At 41.9% G+C, this 18,209-nt stretch overlaps 1 protein-coding gene and 1 long non-coding RNA gene across 2 annotated transcripts; one reads left to right on the forward strand and one right to left on the reverse strand.

Moving 5' to 3' along the window:
- Positions 1-558: 558 nt before the first annotated feature.
- Positions 559-5,956, reverse strand: LOC142600968 (uncharacterized). Its single transcript, XR_012834483.1, has 3 exons — positions 5,843-5,956; positions 1,514-1,644; positions 559-1,371 (listed from the first exon to the last, which is right to left on the reverse strand). It is a non-coding gene; the product is annotated as an uncharacterized LOC142600968 (long non-coding RNA).
- On the forward strand, positions 5,883-10,550 carry MTRES1 (mitochondrial transcription rescue factor 1). The gene is made up of 4 exons (XM_075747822.1): positions 5,883-6,009; positions 7,682-8,120; positions 8,931-9,003; positions 10,095-10,550. The coding sequence occupies exons 2-4, from the start codon at positions 7,690-7,692 to the stop codon at positions 10,269-10,271; spliced, it is 681 nt and encodes a 226-aa protein (XP_075603937.1). The 5' UTR covers positions 5,883-6,009; positions 7,682-7,689; the 3' UTR covers positions 10,272-10,550.
- Positions 10,551-18,209: the final 7,659 nt, after the last annotated feature.

Below are 18,209 nucleotides of genomic sequence, written 5' to 3' on the forward strand. Positions count from 1 at the left end.
TTCTTCCCATTTCGTAATAGGAAAAGGGACTAGTCTTGGATTTGAAAAGATGAACTGCTGAAAGGAAACATGTATCATGTATCACTAGGAGTGTTAAGACTTCATGTATCTTTTAGATGGTGAACTCTTTGTCATAGGGTATTGTTAGGCAAGGTACAGAGGACAAGTGGTCACGTAGGGATGAGAACATCCAGGGTTTAAATAGCAAGTGTTGCAAGGACACACTTGCCTGGGAGATGGATCATCCCAGATCTTCCTCCTATGGGATTTACACATCTTTTATACCCCTGGACCTGGACACTGTGAAAGGATGAGACAGCCTTGACACCAAGCAATATGATTGTTCTGGCAATCTATCCCTTGCTATTGCACCTTTATTTATATTATTTCTTTTTTTTTATCAAAGGTGTATTGAAACCTACAGATACATTTTTCTTTCCTAAAGCAGTAATGTTTATAAATGCTAATCAAGGCAACTCTGTCCCTTAGCCACAATGGAAGCTGAAGTACTTTGAACAGCCTTTTTTCTACTTTTAAAAGCAAACCTGACACAAAACATAATTTAAAAAAAAGTATAAGAAAACTTTAATTGTACACAGATGGAGGAACAATCTACATTTCCTCATTGGAAATTATGTTAGACTTGCATGCATATATCTTGAATTAGTTACTATCAATTAGAGAAGAGAACATTATATTCTAAATAGTAAAGCCATTAATCTGAGGAGAATACAGAGGAAACACAGAAGTAAACAAATAATTCAAACTAATTAACATTTGCTCATGGAATGTGTAGTTTTATGGCTAATAAGTAAGGTTCAAATAACAAATGCTTAAGTGATTGCTTCTCCTTTTTATTGCATTTGCCACCCGTTGTTAGCGGTAGCTAGATAAATCTAGCGGTAGCTAGAGCAGCAACCAAAACCAGAAGGACTGGAGAATGTTCACTACAGAATGAACAAAAGTCTGAAAGCCTGACTTAGGAAACAGTACATCAACTTTTCCTACAAAAAATGATCGTGTTTTAGATAATTGCCAAACAAGTAAGCTATGCGAAAACAAACAAATCTCATTGCAAACCTTTCACCGAATTGAGGAGTTGAAGAATTAGCAGTGGAACTGCGGAGCCTTTAATCTCCAAGTAGCTGGATGGAATACCAGGCTGGCTGAAGGAAGTTACTCACTGTTTTCCTCCCATTTGCTTAGCCACTGATGTAACACTGATTTTCACTGGCAAGGAAGCTATGTATTTCTGGTTTAGGTGGGTTGCCATGCTCTAACTTATTAGGGTGGCTTCTATCAGCTTCTTTAGCACTGGTCAGAGCAGTCTGCACTGTCCACCTCCATTTTCTTTCTCAATGTGGCTTTCTACTGTAAAAGAGGATAGGCAGAGAAAGCCAAATCAGTCAGGTAGTGAAAAGGGTGGGGAAAAAAAGATTGTTACTTTAGCAAGTGCCTATATCTCCATCACTTAAAGAAATACAAAACAATATCTGAAACTCATCCACCTTACCTTACTCATCTAATTATCCATCTATAAGTTCAAAGACAAGTTTTCAAGGAATGTGTATGCTGCAAGCCAAGGTGTTTTGCAAGACCTCCTCACTTCTGGAAAGGGATTCTCTGTGCAGGACACCAATGTGGCTGCAGGAAAAAGTGGACAGAAGTTCATCATGCGGTTGTTATTGGAAGAAATGACATAGCAACACAAAGAGTTGGTAAGTAGAGAGAGACAGAGACAAGCTTCAGTGTACATGGGGGTTGGAGACGTTAAAGGTATTGCAAAAAGAATAAACCCAATGTTTTATAGTAAAAATGGCACAGTAGATGATATGGGTAAATATGTAAGAAAGAGAAACCAGTTTAGAGCAGTGTGCCAACTGAAAAGGCAGCAGTGGAAAAGCCAGGGAAAGACCTTCTGCTACATGAGAGATTAGTTTTCAGAGATGTGCTTTAGAGAAAGAGATGGCAGAATTATTTGGTCACAGACTGGATGCAAGCAGGAATTGTGTCCAGACTATGAACTAAGAAAAAAGAACATCTGTGCAGTTACAATAGGTGTGTAACACTGGAAGAGGTGAATTAGCAGTCAGGGAGATTTAGCTCATTATTCAAATGAATATGTGCAAATGTAGAGGTGGTTCTCACTCAAGGACACTCTGTTTTCTCATGCTGCATAAATATGTATAGAACACTGTCCAGTCACCTCCTCAGTGCACCTTGAAATAAGCAGTGTAATTTAAAAGGCATGTGGTTCCAACAAGGTAATGCTGAAGGTAAATCTGCAGTGACAAGTAATCTGGTGAGATGTGCATTGCAGAATGTTAATCAGAGCTGCTCACAGGGCTAGAATGGCAACGCGGTGCTCTTGACTTTATTTTGAGATGGAACGAGTGTCAGCAGATCTACTGCTGTCACTTGCCCAACTTTGCAGGAAAATAAAGGTAACAAAAAACCCAAGGCAGTGGGGACGGAATTCCCGATTACAGATTCCAACGTACAGGTCAAAAGCTATTAAAATTTTTCTCTCTGAGCCATCAAAACTAAAAGCCTAAGCTCCTTGTGAGTGAATGTCATAGGGAGTATATTGAAATATACAAAATGAAAACCGTAAACAAGAGAGGAATTATCCTTCCTAGACAGGAGGTGACTCCACTGGAAAAAAAAGAAGCAATTCTATGAGAATAACCATGGGAAGGCGAATACATCTTGGTCAGGCTGATTTCTCACTCAGCCTTCAAAAGGATAAGTAGACCACCACTAATCTGCCAGAGACAAATGATCAATGTTTCCTACCAAAGCTGAAACTTTTGACTGTATGTTGCTGAGGTGTCATATGATTTTAAAAAAAGCTTCAAATCGCCTGAAAGCAGCTTAAAGAACATCATCAGATACAGGTATGAGCAGCCAGTGTTTGAGCAAAGCCTCTTGCGAGCACAGCCTGAGCTTGTGGCAGCTTTGAGCGGGAGCTGTTCACTGCCATCTAATGGTAAACTGGGCAAAGAGAAAAATTGGACTTTGCTCTTCACCCCATCTGAATGTTTTGGTTATAATTACAGTTTGATATAATTAAAGGAGGTCTAATGAATTTTAACTTCATTTTTGCCTTTTTGGTCATTAAAAAATGCCCTTAATGACCTAGGGTGGGAGTTGCCAAGGCCTCACACAACTGGGGTACAAATCTTAAAGAGAAGCACTTTCATGGCCCTTCTTACTCTAGCGCATGGAGGGAATCTGATGACAAGGAGACCCGTGTGCCACTGAAGTTCCTCTACAGTCCTGGGCTGAGTGAGTCCTCACAAAAACCTTGATAAGAATCTGCTTTCCTGACTGAGACATGATAGTAACATATCTTCTAACTAGTACAACTAGAACTGTCGTCCACATAGCTGGACTAGGAAATGAAGCAAGCATGACAGAGGTGATGTGTCTGTTTGGAGTTGCACAATGATGAGATAAATCAGATGCACGATGCCTGTTCATGACATCCAAGTTACATTTCCTCTGTGACTAGAGAGGGACCTGTTTGAGTGCCACACTATTAACCTTCTGCAAACTGTAAGGCCTGCTGGAAAGGATATTGAATGATGAATTGATTACTTTTTGTAAGATGCCACTGTCTCATCAGATTTGAATAATATAAAAGACAGAGTGACTTCAGGCACATTCTTTACCTTGCTTTTCAATATGAAGATACAATAAAGATGTATAATGCCAGACTAACCTAGAAAAGCACTAATACTTATAACTTTGTTTACTAAGAGTAAGTTATCTTCACTCTTAGCAAAGTTAGAGCATGACTTCAATCCTACATGAGGATCATGAGAATCAGATTCTAAGAGCTCTGAAAAACGTGGGGTGTATGTGGGCTTGGGTTTTGGGGTTTTATTGGGGCTTTTTTGGGGGGGGGAGGGGGAGGGAGGGTTGAGGGTGGGTTTTTTTCCCCCATAGAGGAGGTAGCATTTCTACTTGGGGAATCCCCACTGTTCAGACATTCATTTTCTGTTCTGACTCACTATGTGCCACTATGAATGCAAGAAAGTTACTCTTACCAACTTTTTTTTCTTTCCTCAATAAGGATGTATGCATATATTAAGACATATGGGGAGAAAAGTGCTAAAAAGCTAACAGCTAGATTCCCAACCAAAATTGGGTAGAATCTCACAGAACTGGGCACTGGAAGATTCAAAATACAAAAAGACATACGGTAGATTTAGATTAGATATAAGGAAGAAAGTCTTCATTGTGAGGGTGGTGAGGCACTGGAACAGGTTGCCCAGAGAAGTTGTGGGTGCCCCCTCCCTGGCAGTGTTCATGGCCAGGTTGGATGGGGCTTTGGGCAACCTGGTCTAGTGGAGGGTGTCCCTGCCCATGGCAGGGGGGTTGGAACTAGATGATCTCTGAGGTCCCTTCTAACCCAAACCATTCCATGATGCTATGATTCTGTGTTCACAGCTTCCTTCCCAGTGAGGTTTCTGAGGAGAGGAAAGTTTTGCCAAGGAATTGCTGCATTACAAAATATCCCTGACATAAAAATCTTTCATTCAAACATTTTTATGACAAAGTTTATACAGGTGTAAAATTAAGCAATCACTTATAATACCCATGCTAATCACACAGCTGCTGTGCAGCAGTAGCTCCACAGTTGTATCACTTGCCATATCTGCTGATAATTTCCCAAGGAGGACTGGTCTGTCAGGTGAGGTGACAGGTATTTTAAAGAACTTCAAAGCTGAAGAGCTCTTCCATCTGCCAAAATTACCCTGAACCTCATATGGCCATTTACATCAGAGCAAGATACTGCCAATTTGATGGAGTTATGTTTTGTACCCATTTCGTATGGTTATAATTTCCCAAATGCAGAGCAGAGCATTCAAAAGCATGGAGAGAGGTGTAGTTGCTGTGTGACAGAGAGAAAGCTGGGAGAAGACAGAAAGAGGGATGGACCTCTCGTAGTTTCTGAGCTCCAAAGAGAAGGGATTATGGATTACCACCAATAGTGGAGATGTGGAGTGGAAGAGGGAGATATAACGTGAAGGAAAGTAACGAAGATAGAGACAGGGGAAACCCAGGCCACAATGGGATTTGGATTACATTGTCATCGTGGCCAAGCCTTTCAAATTAATCTGTGGCCAGGAAACTTCAGCATCTGCTGCAGGCATTTCCCCAGTGAGAGATTTCCGCTGTTTTCTGGTTTGGATATGTGGGCAGAGCCTGAGGGGCTGAAAACACAGGTTGGCCCTTGGCACTGAGGTCCGGGAGGCTCGGTCTCATAGAGGCGAAATACTTCAACAAGTATTGCAAAGGGAAAATCAGAAGTGTGCAAAATCAAAACGATATGAAAAGTATTAACATAATTCCTCCCGAGTGCTTTGACTGCGAGATTTGGAGAGCAGCAGCATGGGCGGTGAGGGAGGGAAAGCCCTGCCCGGCGGGGCTCGCCGGCACCCGGCCGGCCGGGGGAAGCTGCTGCCCAGACACCCCCGCAGGGAAAGTCGTGGCCTGCCGCTCCCCCCCCCCAACCAGCGTACACTGAAAAAGTACACGCTGGGAAAAGTAACGACGGGGAAAATGATAACGGGGAAACAGTTCGGACAAATCTCGGTGGGGCGGGAGATCGGCGGTGGTAGGGCAGGTCTCTAGCGAGAGCCCTCCCCGGCGCCGAAGGCGGTCGCGGCTCCTCCCGGGACCTCCCGCCGCGGGGCTGAGGAAGGGGCGGCAGGATAGCCGCTTCAGCCAGCCGCCCTCCCGCCTTTCTCCCAGCTCCCTCCGGCCGCCGCTCCCAAACCGCCTCCAAACTTCGCCCGGCGTCGGCAGAGGCACCTCGGCTCCCCGCCCTCACCTTCTCGCCCCGGGGCGCGGAACCCCCCCGCCCGCAGCCGGTCCGCCGGGCCCCAGCTCCGGCAGAGGGCGCCGAGCCCGGGCTGAGGCGACTCCGCCTCCGGCCTGCGAGCGGCGGCGCGGGGACGGCAGCGGCAGGCCCGGGCCCGAGGCGCCTGGAGGACGCAGGTAACCGCGCCTCAGCCGCGGCCCGCTGCGCCCCGAGCCTCGCCGGGCCTCCCCTCCGGCAGGGGCGGGGCGCGGGGCAGCGGTGGGCCCCGCCGCGGCTCCAGGGTCGCGGGGCCGGGGGAGCTGCAGGGGCCGGCGCGGCCTCTCCGACGGCCGGGGGTGGGCGTCGGCCAGGCCTGCGTGCCGCGGCCTCCGCTGGGGCAGCGATCAGAGAAGCCGAGGCTCCCCGGGCCCTGCGCCCGCGGCGGGCCCGCCGCCAGGGGCCCTAACGGCGGGTCAGGGACAGTCCCCAGGGCGTGGGGGGTGTCTGCGGGCCCGCACCGCACGCCGCCAAAGCTGGCGTTGGCACGGCTGCGTGCTTTGAAGGGACGTCTAGCCTTCGGCAGCGTTCAGCCCTACGTCCCGCCGGGTGGGTGAGCCTCCGTCGGCGCTAAGGTGTCCTGAGGGGAAGAGGCTGCCCTTCCCCTTCGGGGCGTGCTGTCGGCCGTCCTGGCAGGGGCTGCCTCAGCGGCCGGTTGTACCCGCTGGCCAACCGTGAACAAAGTAGGATCGAGCACTAAAAATAAGCACTAATAATCGTTTACACATTCAAATAACTATTCTAGGAATTTGCTCCCAAACTGAGGAGAGGTGTAAGTCTTATGTAAGGATTGAACCATCCTAAATTTTAATCTATATGTCATATATTTTAAGTTCGTATGTTTAAATAATTAAAAAAAAAAAGCTGAGAGAGTTGTGGTTATTTTTATATGGCCAATAATTGCTGTCATTAATCAGGGCTTTTTCCCAACCACAAAAAAATTCCTTCATTCAGATTTTGGCAGAGTTCATTTGGGTGCAGGGAAAACAAACTTCGGTCTCATGAAGTGAACACGTGTTTCCATACATACATGGCCATAATAAAAGCCAGTGCTCCACCTAGCTAGGAAGGACTGTAAATCAATTTCTAAGAATGTTGAAAGACATTCTGGGTTTTTTGGGGCTGTTTCCACCTCCTTGTCCCAGGTTAGAGATGGCTCCAGAAAGTGGTGGGGGATTGCACATTGGACTCGTTGCTGGTGTCAGTCCTGTTGCAGTGCATAGAGCAGCGTTATTTCTCCTGAACTCTACCATGATGCTATTTGCCGTGGGAGGTTCCGGGGGGGAATGTTGTGCAGCATTCTGCCACGCAGGAGGGTTGCGGTCTGAGCAGGGACTGAAGTTAAGCAGCGGCTTTCAACTCTTTGGGTTTACTTGCTTGCAGTATTGAGCAAGTTGCTTTTATGGAGAATAAGTCGTGATAAACGTAGGTCTCCCTATGCTCTTTATGATGTAGTTAACTTCATTTCTGTGTGTCTTTTGTGAATTGTATGTCAGGTGTAGGAAGGAAAACACCACAAATATGTTTGGACAGTTAATATGAAACACCAGAAAAGGAATTATGAACAGAGCATTCCACTGGGGGTTTTAGTGTTTGTTTTTCATCTGGTGTTTTAGCTCTTTAATGGTGAACAGTGTATGAGAAAGGCAGATCATAAAACTGGTATAGCCTAGTGCTTTTAGATGATGTATTGCTTTATAGGAAACTAGATAATAATCTTTTTGTAGTAACTCTTATGCCGTACCTGGAGAAATCCTTCAAATAGTCAAAGCAGTTGCTCATTTTTACATATGAATGTTTGTTTTATTTTAGGGTATGCTATGACTGGCTTCAGACTGCCCATCACTGCTTTTAGAAAACTAAATGTCTGGTTTGGACTGTGGGAGAAATTCCCCTCTAATAAACTGTCTCTCTCTTGGAGGAGAAGCGTATTCTGTAGCTGTCAAGCAAGCACAGTAAACTACAGAAGATGTTTCAGCTTTTCCCCAGTAAAACTCTGCGCACTAAGACTTTCTCCAGATCATATCTCAGTACTTTCTCTGCGGAATAAAAGTAACAAAAGCTCTAAAAGGAGCAGACAAACTGTACATGAAGAACAGGAAGAAGAGGAGGAAGATGAAGAGGAAAGTGATTGGGAAGATGAAGTTGAAAATGACCCCAATGTAGTAAAAGATTACAAGGATCTTGAAAAAGTAGTGCAGTCTCTTCGATATGATGTGATCATGAAAGCTGGTCTAGACATTGTAAGAAAGTAAGTAAGGAAGAAACAACCTGCTGATGAGAAAGATGTCATGTATCTAAAATGTGAGGTTTTATACCCTTTTATTGCTGGAATAACTCTGTATTTGGGGGGGGGGGTGTAGCTGTTTTCACTGTCTAAAAATATGTTTTGGATGTATGGGTGTTCTTATTTCACCCTACTTCCCTTGAAACAGCCTGTTTTCTGCTTTTCGTTGTCTGCGTTATTTCTAAGATTGCTGAGGAGGCATTTTCTATCAGTTACTATATTTAAAATGAAGAAAATGCAAAACACTGTACTAAGTAATACAAAAAGATCTAATCTGAGATTGAGGGAGTAAAATAATATGCTACTTAATGGCTGTAGAAATAGATGATGGCAAGTATAAACCTAACGTACTCAGTCAGCCAGGTAAATGTGCAGTCTATAAATATATCACAATGTTTGATCTAATGCAACCTACAGAGCCTTATACTGCAGTGTTGTTAGAACAGAATATTAGTATAACTTGATGACTTAATTATTAAACTGGCTGGTGCAGGAAAGAGGACATTATTTGTTGGATATTCAGGAGACAGGGCTTTAGGAACAGCTTTTTATTGCTGTGTGCTCTGGCACACATTTAATATCAATGAAAGACCTTTTCTTTACTTCCAGTTCAGGTCTGTCTGTCCTGACCTTAAATAAAGGTATCATTATGCACAAATTAGAGTTGTGGAAATGTGCTTTGCAGTTGAGTGGTGTTACTGTGTATCTGCAAAGATACAAATGCGTTTGGTCTGCTGCATGCTGTAAATGCAATAAAACCTTGTTTTTCTTCAGTAAAGTAGAAGATGCATTCTACAATAATGAACTCAGGCTGAATGGAGAAAAACTATGGAAGAAAAGTAGAACTGTAAGACTTTTTAAAATTTAAATCTTTTAATACAGTACAAGAAAATAACTAAGGCATGACCTTTTCTTGTCTCTCCTTTTACTTGTGTCAGAAGAGCTAACCACTAAATCGCTCTGCAAAGGTGAATGAATAGCATTGCTAACACCACTTCCAGCCTTGTACGTGTGTGACTATGATTTGTTCCCTGGGTAAGACATTATTCCCTAAGGCAGACAGGAGACTTGTGGTATTAGAGAGTAAAACCTAAGGCTGAAACTCAGGTAGCAAGGACAGAACTTTCTAAGTTGCTGAAGGATGTGATGATAGATTTGAGGTTGATGGAGTAGGAATGATTAAATCTGAGATACTGATGGAGCCAGCACATGATTAAAGGAAAAGAGAAAGTTCGATGATAGGGATTGAAACGGGTAGCTCAGGAAAGGTTACTGTATCTGCAATAGAGCACACAGGAACAGAGTTAGGGGAAGAGCCAGAAGGGTTGTGGGCCATACTCTCACAACAGAGCTCACCAGAATGGTTACAAAATACTTCTTACCCACCCTTTATGTGAGGGTGATCTTAGGTGGTGGTTGATGTCATCAAATGGCAATAAGAAGTTTTAATTCCTGATCCCCTAAAGTTAAGGTTCATTTTTGAAAGGCATACTGCTTTTGTGACTTTTGAAAGGAACACAAGCAGTTGACCAGCATTCTGTTTTTTAAAGCATTTCAAACTGTTTTAAAGGAAGGAGGGAGAACTTTGCATTTTGCTGTTTTGTGTCTGTGTTGATACAAAAAGATTGGCAGGAAACACCCTTCAGGAAAAAAACATACCCTTTTCACACAGTTAAGTGTCAGTTGTAGAACAGGAAGGGTAAAGCTCTTGGCAGAGAACGTCATGAGACATTTAATTGCTTATTGCCAGGGCTTTCCTAGAAATTCATAGCTGGAGAATCTATGATGGGTACTAGTATTGTCTTCCTTCTTCCTCTCCTGTGAGATAAGAACATTAAATGGAAAGAAAGGAACAAAATTAAAATTGGCTGTAGACTGCAGGGATTTGTTTTCCCCAGGGTATGTTTATAATCGCTCATCTTCTCTTTCTGTTTCCAGGTGAAAATTGGTGACACATTGGATCTCATAGTAGGTGAAGATAAAGAAACAGGAACTGCTGTAGTTATGCGGGTAGTCTTAAAAAAAGTATCTAACAAAACTGAAAGTGAAAAATACAAAGTAATTTTGAGGCGATGGAAAAACTTAAAAGTGCCCAAACAGGACGTACTTAAGTAACAGGGGATTGCATGTGGCAGCATAAGATTTTTGCGGAAAACTATAGTTGTTGTTTAATACAAATTTTGGTTAAACAAAATTACAGTACCCTTTTTCAAGGGTTTGTGTTAGAATGTTATCTCCCTCTGCAATATTCATGCAATAAGCCTGTCACTTTTTGCTGTTTGTTTTGTTTTCTGGTACTGTGGGATAAAAGATTCAACCCTTACATTTCCAGGCAGTTCCTTTGCAGATGTTATATATAACAAACCAATAAAGACTAATTTGATCACTGTTTAATTGCTGTCTAGTTTGGTTAATCAGAAAGGTTACATTAAAACTGACATCACAACAAGCAGAACTGTTTTCTTAGTTTTATCTCTAGATTCATCAAATAGGGATAATAGGGATAAAAAGCCTAATTATGTAAAATCGCTTCCTTTGTCATTATTGGTTTGATCTTGGTTAACAATCCTTTTTCATTATTGGTTTGATCTTGGTTAATAATACCAACTCTGTGCTTATATACACTGCTGCTATACCAAGAATACAAAAGGCTACTGATTGCAGCTGTGTATTTCTAGGCAGGAAACTTCACAGTGACAGAGAACGAATCACGGCAGCAACACTCTGCTCTCCTGGAGAAGGCAGATCAGTGAGGAGACTGCTCTGCTTAAGCATCAGACTCTCAGGTACACATAAAAGCTCTGGTAAAGCAACAACTGGATTTTCACCGCATAAAAGGTCTCTGAAGTGTGAGAGGAAGCAATGGTGCTCGCCTGGTCAGGAGCGCATGGGAACCATTGGGCTTGACTGCCAGCAGCTACTCAATAATTGTGTTTAAGCAGGCTGTACCTGCTGCTGTCCGTAGCCTTGGAAGTGGTGCTGCTGAGTGCGGGATTTAAAATAATTTCTAGCTTTCTTTAGGCATAGCTACAAATTTGTGCTGTTTGGGGCTTTTTTTTTTTTTTTTAATGATGATTGTGTAGAAGTTTAAAGAGGCAGATAAATGCCTAGTTAATGGTTTAGAGGCATAATGACCTTTTAAAAAAATTGGTTCTTGAGAGGATTTTGGTGATCCTTACTCTGCAGAAGTGAAGGGATTCAGCATTGCAAGCACCTGGAAGAACATGGCAGGCTGTACTTTCACTGTGGGCATTGCTGTCTCCACCGTATTTGTTGGAGCTTGCACCAAGTGCTATGGAAATAAGAGATGAGATGCATCCTCTGTTCCCCAATTCCGCTTACTGTTGCTATTCTAAGTGGCTCCCACAATCTCCAGGGATGCTGAGAGAAACAAGTAGAAAGATGTGTTATGAGTAATATGTCAGTGAGCTCCAGTTGTTGGTCATCAACCATTTGTTACCTGTGAAGTGCTTATTAGTATGTACAGTCACACCGCCTGTGACCTCCAGCGGTAGCAGCTTACACACCGGAGCTCACAGGGCCAGAACAGGACCCTGCTCATCGACCTCAGGAATGCTCTGAGGCTTGGGGATAGCCAAGGTACAGATGCGAAGAAGGGAACTCTCTGAAAGGGTCTTTCTGCCTAAGATAAAACTGAGAGCAACAAAAAAAGCCAACAGATGCCTGGCATCCAAGATGGGCAGGAAAGTTACATCCCTGGAACCCGCTGACATAAGAGCACAGGCAGGGTAATTTCTTGAGTTGGACAGAACATGAATACAACATTAGCTCAAACCCTGAGATTTGAACTTATGGAAAAGCCTGTTGGGAAGTAAAGTAGATGAGAGCTTGTAATAAAGATCTAGCTCTCTCCTAGTGATCACAGAGAGAGACTTTTTACCAAGGCCTCTAGTGACAGAACAAGGGGCAATGGTTTTAAACTCAAAGAGGGTAGATTTAGATTAGATATAAGGAAGAAAGTCTTCACTGTGAGGGTGGTGAGGCACTGGAACAGGTTGCCCAGAGAAGTTGTGGATGCCCCATCCCTGGAAGTGTTCAAGGCCAGGTTGGATGGGGCTTTGGGCAACCTGGTCTAGCGGAGGGTGTCCCTGTCCATGGCAGGGGCAGTTGGAACTAGATGGTCTTTGAGGTCCCTTCTAACCCAAACCATTCTGTGAGTCTATGACTGCCACCAAAAAACAGGTCTTCACTGACAAAGGTGGAAACAGGCTTTCATAGGTTTTAAGTGTTGAGCCACTAGTGGTATCAGCAAAGCAAAGGAAAAGGAAGGCAGACTTCCTAAGGAGTCTTGTGATGGGTGAGAGCAGCCTCAGGATTGAAATGGTTGGAGTACACCACCGAGTACTGAGAGGTGGGAGACGCACAAATGCTTTTCCTCCTGCTCAGAGTTCAAGGTATGGACAGTGAATTGGGTAAGCGGTCGCTGCTTCTGCCCTTATTCACCACTCTAATGAATTTCCTGCTCCACGACATGGGCACCTGCCAATCTTAGTCTGTGTGGTGGAGGAACTATATGAAAGGGCTTCTTCATGGAGATACTGCAGAGCATCATAAGGGGAGGTTTGGACAGCTTGAGAAGTGCCTGGCAAGGTGACTGGAGGCTGCCCAGCACATCTGCATTAAACACAGACGAATCCATGCTTAGGCTAGGTGTGGAGCCCAGCGTGGCCAGCATACCTGTCCTTGCGCAGGGGGATGGCCCGATCCAGAAGTTCATCTGGTCCTGTAAGAGACAGGCGCCCTCAGGCTGTGGGTACAGGACCCAGCTGTCACTGGCGTAGCACGCAGCATTATCTGACAGCTTTGCGTCTTCCACCCACTGCAGGAGCAACGTTACACGCTGCAGCATCTGCTCCACGTGGGCCAGCCTGCATTATGGAGCGGGGTGCCGGGGGATCCCATGAAGGAATAGCGAGAAATTGCTCACACAGCAATGGGATTCGGGTCTGGCAGAAGAGTCAGCCTGGTCAGCTAAAGCAGGCACATGCCCACACTCCGAGTTCTGCTGCCTACATACAGATCAACACAGAGAGAGGGGAGGTTATGCTCTGACCCCTCTGCCCCCCCCAAATAATACGCAATTCTTTTTTCTATAGAACAAAAAAGCACCAAAGTGTTTCTGGTTTTTGGTTTGGTTTGTTTTTTTTTCATCTTGGGGTTGTTGTTTATCTGTGCTGGCATGTCAGAACAAGACAGCCTACCTTCATTCAGCACCTACCAAATTACAGTGCTCACAGCCTGCGCAGGCCAATTGCGGAGGTCATCCTACAATGGCATGCACGGGGAAAGGAATGGGAAAGGGGGCTGTGGGAGCCCTCCCTCAGATGCAAATCTGAGTACTGCTGAAGCAAAAAAAATTCTTCACTTTCCAGCCCTTGAGTATCCAATGCATATATAGGCAAGCACTTCAAGGAGACCCTGTTTTTTTTTAAAATCCTCGGAACAAGGATAGGAAACAAGAGACAAGGCACAGCATTACATGACATAAAACCCACCTCCTAAGAGATCAAATCTCAAATGTAGGCTGTGATGCTACTGAGTGACCCATTCCTACTGCTGACAGGTACCTCGGGATTTTCTTTTCATAGGAAACAATTGTAGACCTTGCTAACACACCACCTTATGAGCTAACCAAAAAGTGGTACACTCCTGAAAGTGTGACGATGAAAGAAGTATTTTGCCTTCCAGGAAAGTGAGCACTAACACACAGCACCACAAAATGCCTCTGGAAACAATGACAAACAGTCGGCTTGCCATAATGAAATTTGTGAAGGAAATTGGGAATGATTACTTGACATTTGTGTGTGGGAGGAGACATTAATTAGCTGATCTTCCTCCAGTCCTCAGCAATCACAATTTCTTTTATTTCCAACTATTAACACAAATTTTAGTGTGATTTGACACATAGTGATTTGGCCCAGGTTTTTGACTGGGAAGTCATGATAATTTTTTAAAAAGAAAATGACAAAAACCTAGTAAAAAAATGAACAAGCGTGTTGTATTCATGTTTACCTTTGGGGGGGGTGGGGGGGCAGGGAGAAAGTGGAGAAGTAGGAAAGGAACTTACCATTTCTCCAGAACAGCTTTATTTCCCTTCTATTACAGCTCTTCCCTTCCTGTGAGAATCAAAGTTGTTCTTTCCAAATTGTTAATGAAAGAAAAATGCCCAGTGGGGACCACAGCCCCATCGTGGAACAGATCAGGAAATGGCAGAAGCAGGTGGTCTGCCCATGTCACAGGCTTTTATGGTCACTAATGAGAAAAGATGGCATCTAGAAAATGACACAAATTAAAAGGAATATGTGGGATAAAAATAATACAGCGTAAGGGATAATCTCCTGCCACTCAGATGAGGTATGAGGAAAATGTTGTGAATATGATGGAGTTTTGATGTTGTTAGGACTCATCTGCTTCCAGCACTGTGACTGGCCAACCCAGGGCAGCTCCTTCAGACAGCGCTCTGCCGCAGGAGAGGTGACCTCTCAGGACAGGGTTTGTATGAGCTATGGCAAAGATAATGATGAGTATTGTGTATTCTGTAAGAAATTAAAACTATCACTACCAGTGAGAAGTTTAGATGAATTACTTTTGTAAGGGAGGGAGTAGAAGGAGGAGTTCAAAAGCACTGTTACTACTAGAAATTTATCTTAATATTTACTAGAACAAAAAAGTAGGTAGGAAAGGATGAAGACAAACAAATGAGGATTTCTTTCTTTTTCTCTTTCTTAGCAAAGACAATGGTAAGAGAGAATTGAGAGAGGGAACTAAACCATCACTTCAGCTATTTGTTTTAAACAACTTTGGCACATTTTAAAAGAAGTTTTCAGCATGTTCCTGAGAAAAACCTCCTAACTACATTGGTGCCAACCGAGTTGCAGTAACAATGGAAAAAATCAGAAAGTCAAACCATGGAAGTGAAGAAATTTTGGCAATGACAGTGACGGAGTTAGTTTGATTTACTCAGAAAAAGCATAAGCTTGAACCTGCCACGCTTGTTCTCCCATAGATTTTAAGTGCAATCAACTAAAATGTGCATGATAAATAAGAACACTTGTCAATTTATGCCCCATCCTTAGTACAGGCATTGAATTTTCCAGCTGTTTCACATCCCTTTAATTAGTGAAACAAAATCTGAATAAATTATGAATAAAACCTGCATGTTATTTTCTGTGTTTCTTGGAGCTGCAGAATTTGTGTTAGCCCTTTCCAGCATGAAATTAGATCTGGTGTGCCTCTGTAGTGTCGAGCACACGATTCTCTGTTTCTCACTGCTATAACATAATACAAATATCAAACAATAATTGAAGAGAGACAAATGACAGCTTTTAAAAATGTATCTAGAAAAAAATTATACGCATTTTGAAGATTAAAAAAGTCACAAACATTTTCTAGAACATGAAACACTTTGGGGGCTGTAATGCATTAGCATAACAAAGTGGTTGACTTCAAGTAAAGATTTTTCTCGTTTGCAAACTTGTTGATTCTGTCAGCTGAATACAGTTAACGGGCAATAAACTGGTGCATACTTGGTGTGCGTTTTGATGGGCTGTTTTACGTCTTTTACAGAGCTTCCAAGTAAGTTTCTAATTTGTAGAAAATGGCTAAGACCCAAAAATATAGAGCTATGATATATTATACACTGCTTCTTTTAGAAATCTGTTAGAAGTGGGCTATTCAATGCTTATCCAAAGCTGATATATTTAAACTATAAGCCATAAAGACATTGGTATTCACCTTAACAGGGTTTACTGACCTGGTCAGTAGAAAGCAATGTTCATCCACAGGAAGTCAGTGTACGTGTGGCTATGTATGTTCCAAACACTTCAGTATCTAGCAATGTTCCTATCATAGCCTCACTTTCAAAACAAGAAGCTTATTCTTTTAAACAAAAAAAAAAAAAAAGTCTGAAAGACAGAAAAGTCTTTTTAAATGGCTGCAGAAACCCAGGGTGTTTTCATTTTTATATTGTCTGACTAGCTAAGGTTATCTCAGAGCTTAGTAACAGACCTTATAGGAAAAAAATTCCTGCTCATACTCAAGCAATCACCAGACAACATTCCTCTTGTATGAAAATAATATACCTTTAATTTATTTACAAGACTGACCAACTGGATGAAGTGGCTGTACTTCAGAAGCACTGCAAGAGCTTTCATTAGTGAACTGTGTCACTATTCATATGTCTGTATTTTCTTGATATCAGTTATAAAACATACAATCAAACGAATCATGAAAGGGTTGTGAAGAGTGAGATAAAAGGAATGTACACAGCAATTAGACAGAAGTTAAAAGAAAAAAACAATGAAAATCTTTCTATACCCACTTTCAAAAACGTAATTTTAAAAGGTGAAAAATTGGGGGTTTTTACTACTAAGTAGATAATATGAATGGACTGATTTTTTGACTTCACGTCAACCTCTACAGTAAAAGCCAGTATGTCTCAAATTTGCATGCTAGCTAGTAACATCTGTCAATTGTACAAAAGTTTAATAGATATTGAATTCTTCTGGGAGCTTCGACATCACTAAGTGGTGAAACGCGTATGACATTAAGATAAGAAAATATAATTATATTTCTTACCTTCTGGCCAGCCATTTGCAACAACAAATTAAGCAGCTGTTAATAATTTCTGTCATTTTCTATCTCCCATAAAAGTGCATGTAAAAAAATTCACAGAGGTGCTAGGTAGCATACAATTACAAGAGAAAGTCTTGGTTTCTGATACATTCAATTTGCTAAATTAATGCACTAAAATGAAAGATAAGATGCAGACATTGTGGTATCAGTTCTTTATCTTTGGTAAAATGTTTTCATTTTATTATAGCCATATTTGCTCTGATATCCATTTTGTGCATGGTCTGCTATTATTTAAACCAACAGGAAACATTTAAATGGATATAAACAGTATCAGTGTATTATTTAGTACATTCATGACTTTCTTCATACATTCTTTGAGAATGTTGCTAGCATATGGGGAAAATGAGCAAATGCTACGATCTATTATGATTTACTCCTGGTTTAACATAATATTTTTACTAGTTCTTGCCATTAGGAAAAAACACTTTGTTTTGCTTTTAAAAGAAAGGGATCAATATGACTCTAAGAACAATAAATTCTAAAAATCTGAAGTAAAAATATCAAGTATTTTGTACTTTCTTACAAAGGCTAAAATAGAAAATTACACTGGAACTGACCTAAAATTTGATACTATGCCCCATCTAAGTAAACAACAAAAAAGGACCACAGAGAACATCAGCAATTGCTCCAACGTGTTCCAGCAATGGTCAGTAAGCAATTATCATCTTTACTGCCTTCCACTTCTATCAGTATTAGAAGAGAAAAAGAAAAAAAAAGAAAAAGAAAAAAAAAGAAAAAGAAAAAAAAAGAAAAAGAAAAAAAGAAAAAGAAAAAAAGAAAAAGAAAAAAGAAAAAAGAGAGAAAAAAGGAAAAAGGAAAAAGGAAAAAGGAAAAAGGAAAAAAGAAAAAAGAAAAAAGAAAAAAGAAAAAAAAAGAAAAAAAAAAGAAAAAAGAAAAAAAAAAGAAAAAAAAAGAAAAAAAAAGAAAAAAGAAAAAAAAAAGAAAAAAAAAGAAAAAAAGAAAGAGGAAACCTAGTTTTAAAGCAGCGCGCTCCAGTGACAAATCATACAGCAAATTCACATCGGGTTTTGGGTGGTCTTTGTTAGACTTGAACGTATTAATGATGCAAACATGACCATATGAACCTAAGTTACACATACACAGTTATGCCTCCAAATAGCTACTAATTACACTAAGTCGATTTGGCAAAGTGAGAGAGTTCAATATCCCTACACTCGAAATATGCAGATGGTGCTGCATTCACGCACAGAATAAGTGACGTTACCACAGATCATACGTAGGGACCCTGAAACACTTAATTCCATCACAAAACCAATCTTTGCAGGTACTTTTTATATATGCAATTCAATATGAATACTGGAAACCTTTGGAATTATGATATTGATAAAGAGTAAGGTCCAAAATTTTTCTGAGTTCTTGTTTCAGGTCTTTTTGTTG

The sequence above is a fragment of the Balearica regulorum genome, chromosome 3, assembly GCF_011004875.1.
Source record: "Balearica regulorum gibbericeps isolate bBalReg1 chromosome 3, bBalReg1.pri, whole genome shotgun sequence".
Classification (NCBI taxonomy): domain Eukaryota; kingdom Metazoa; phylum Chordata; class Aves; order Gruiformes; family Gruidae; genus Balearica; species Balearica regulorum.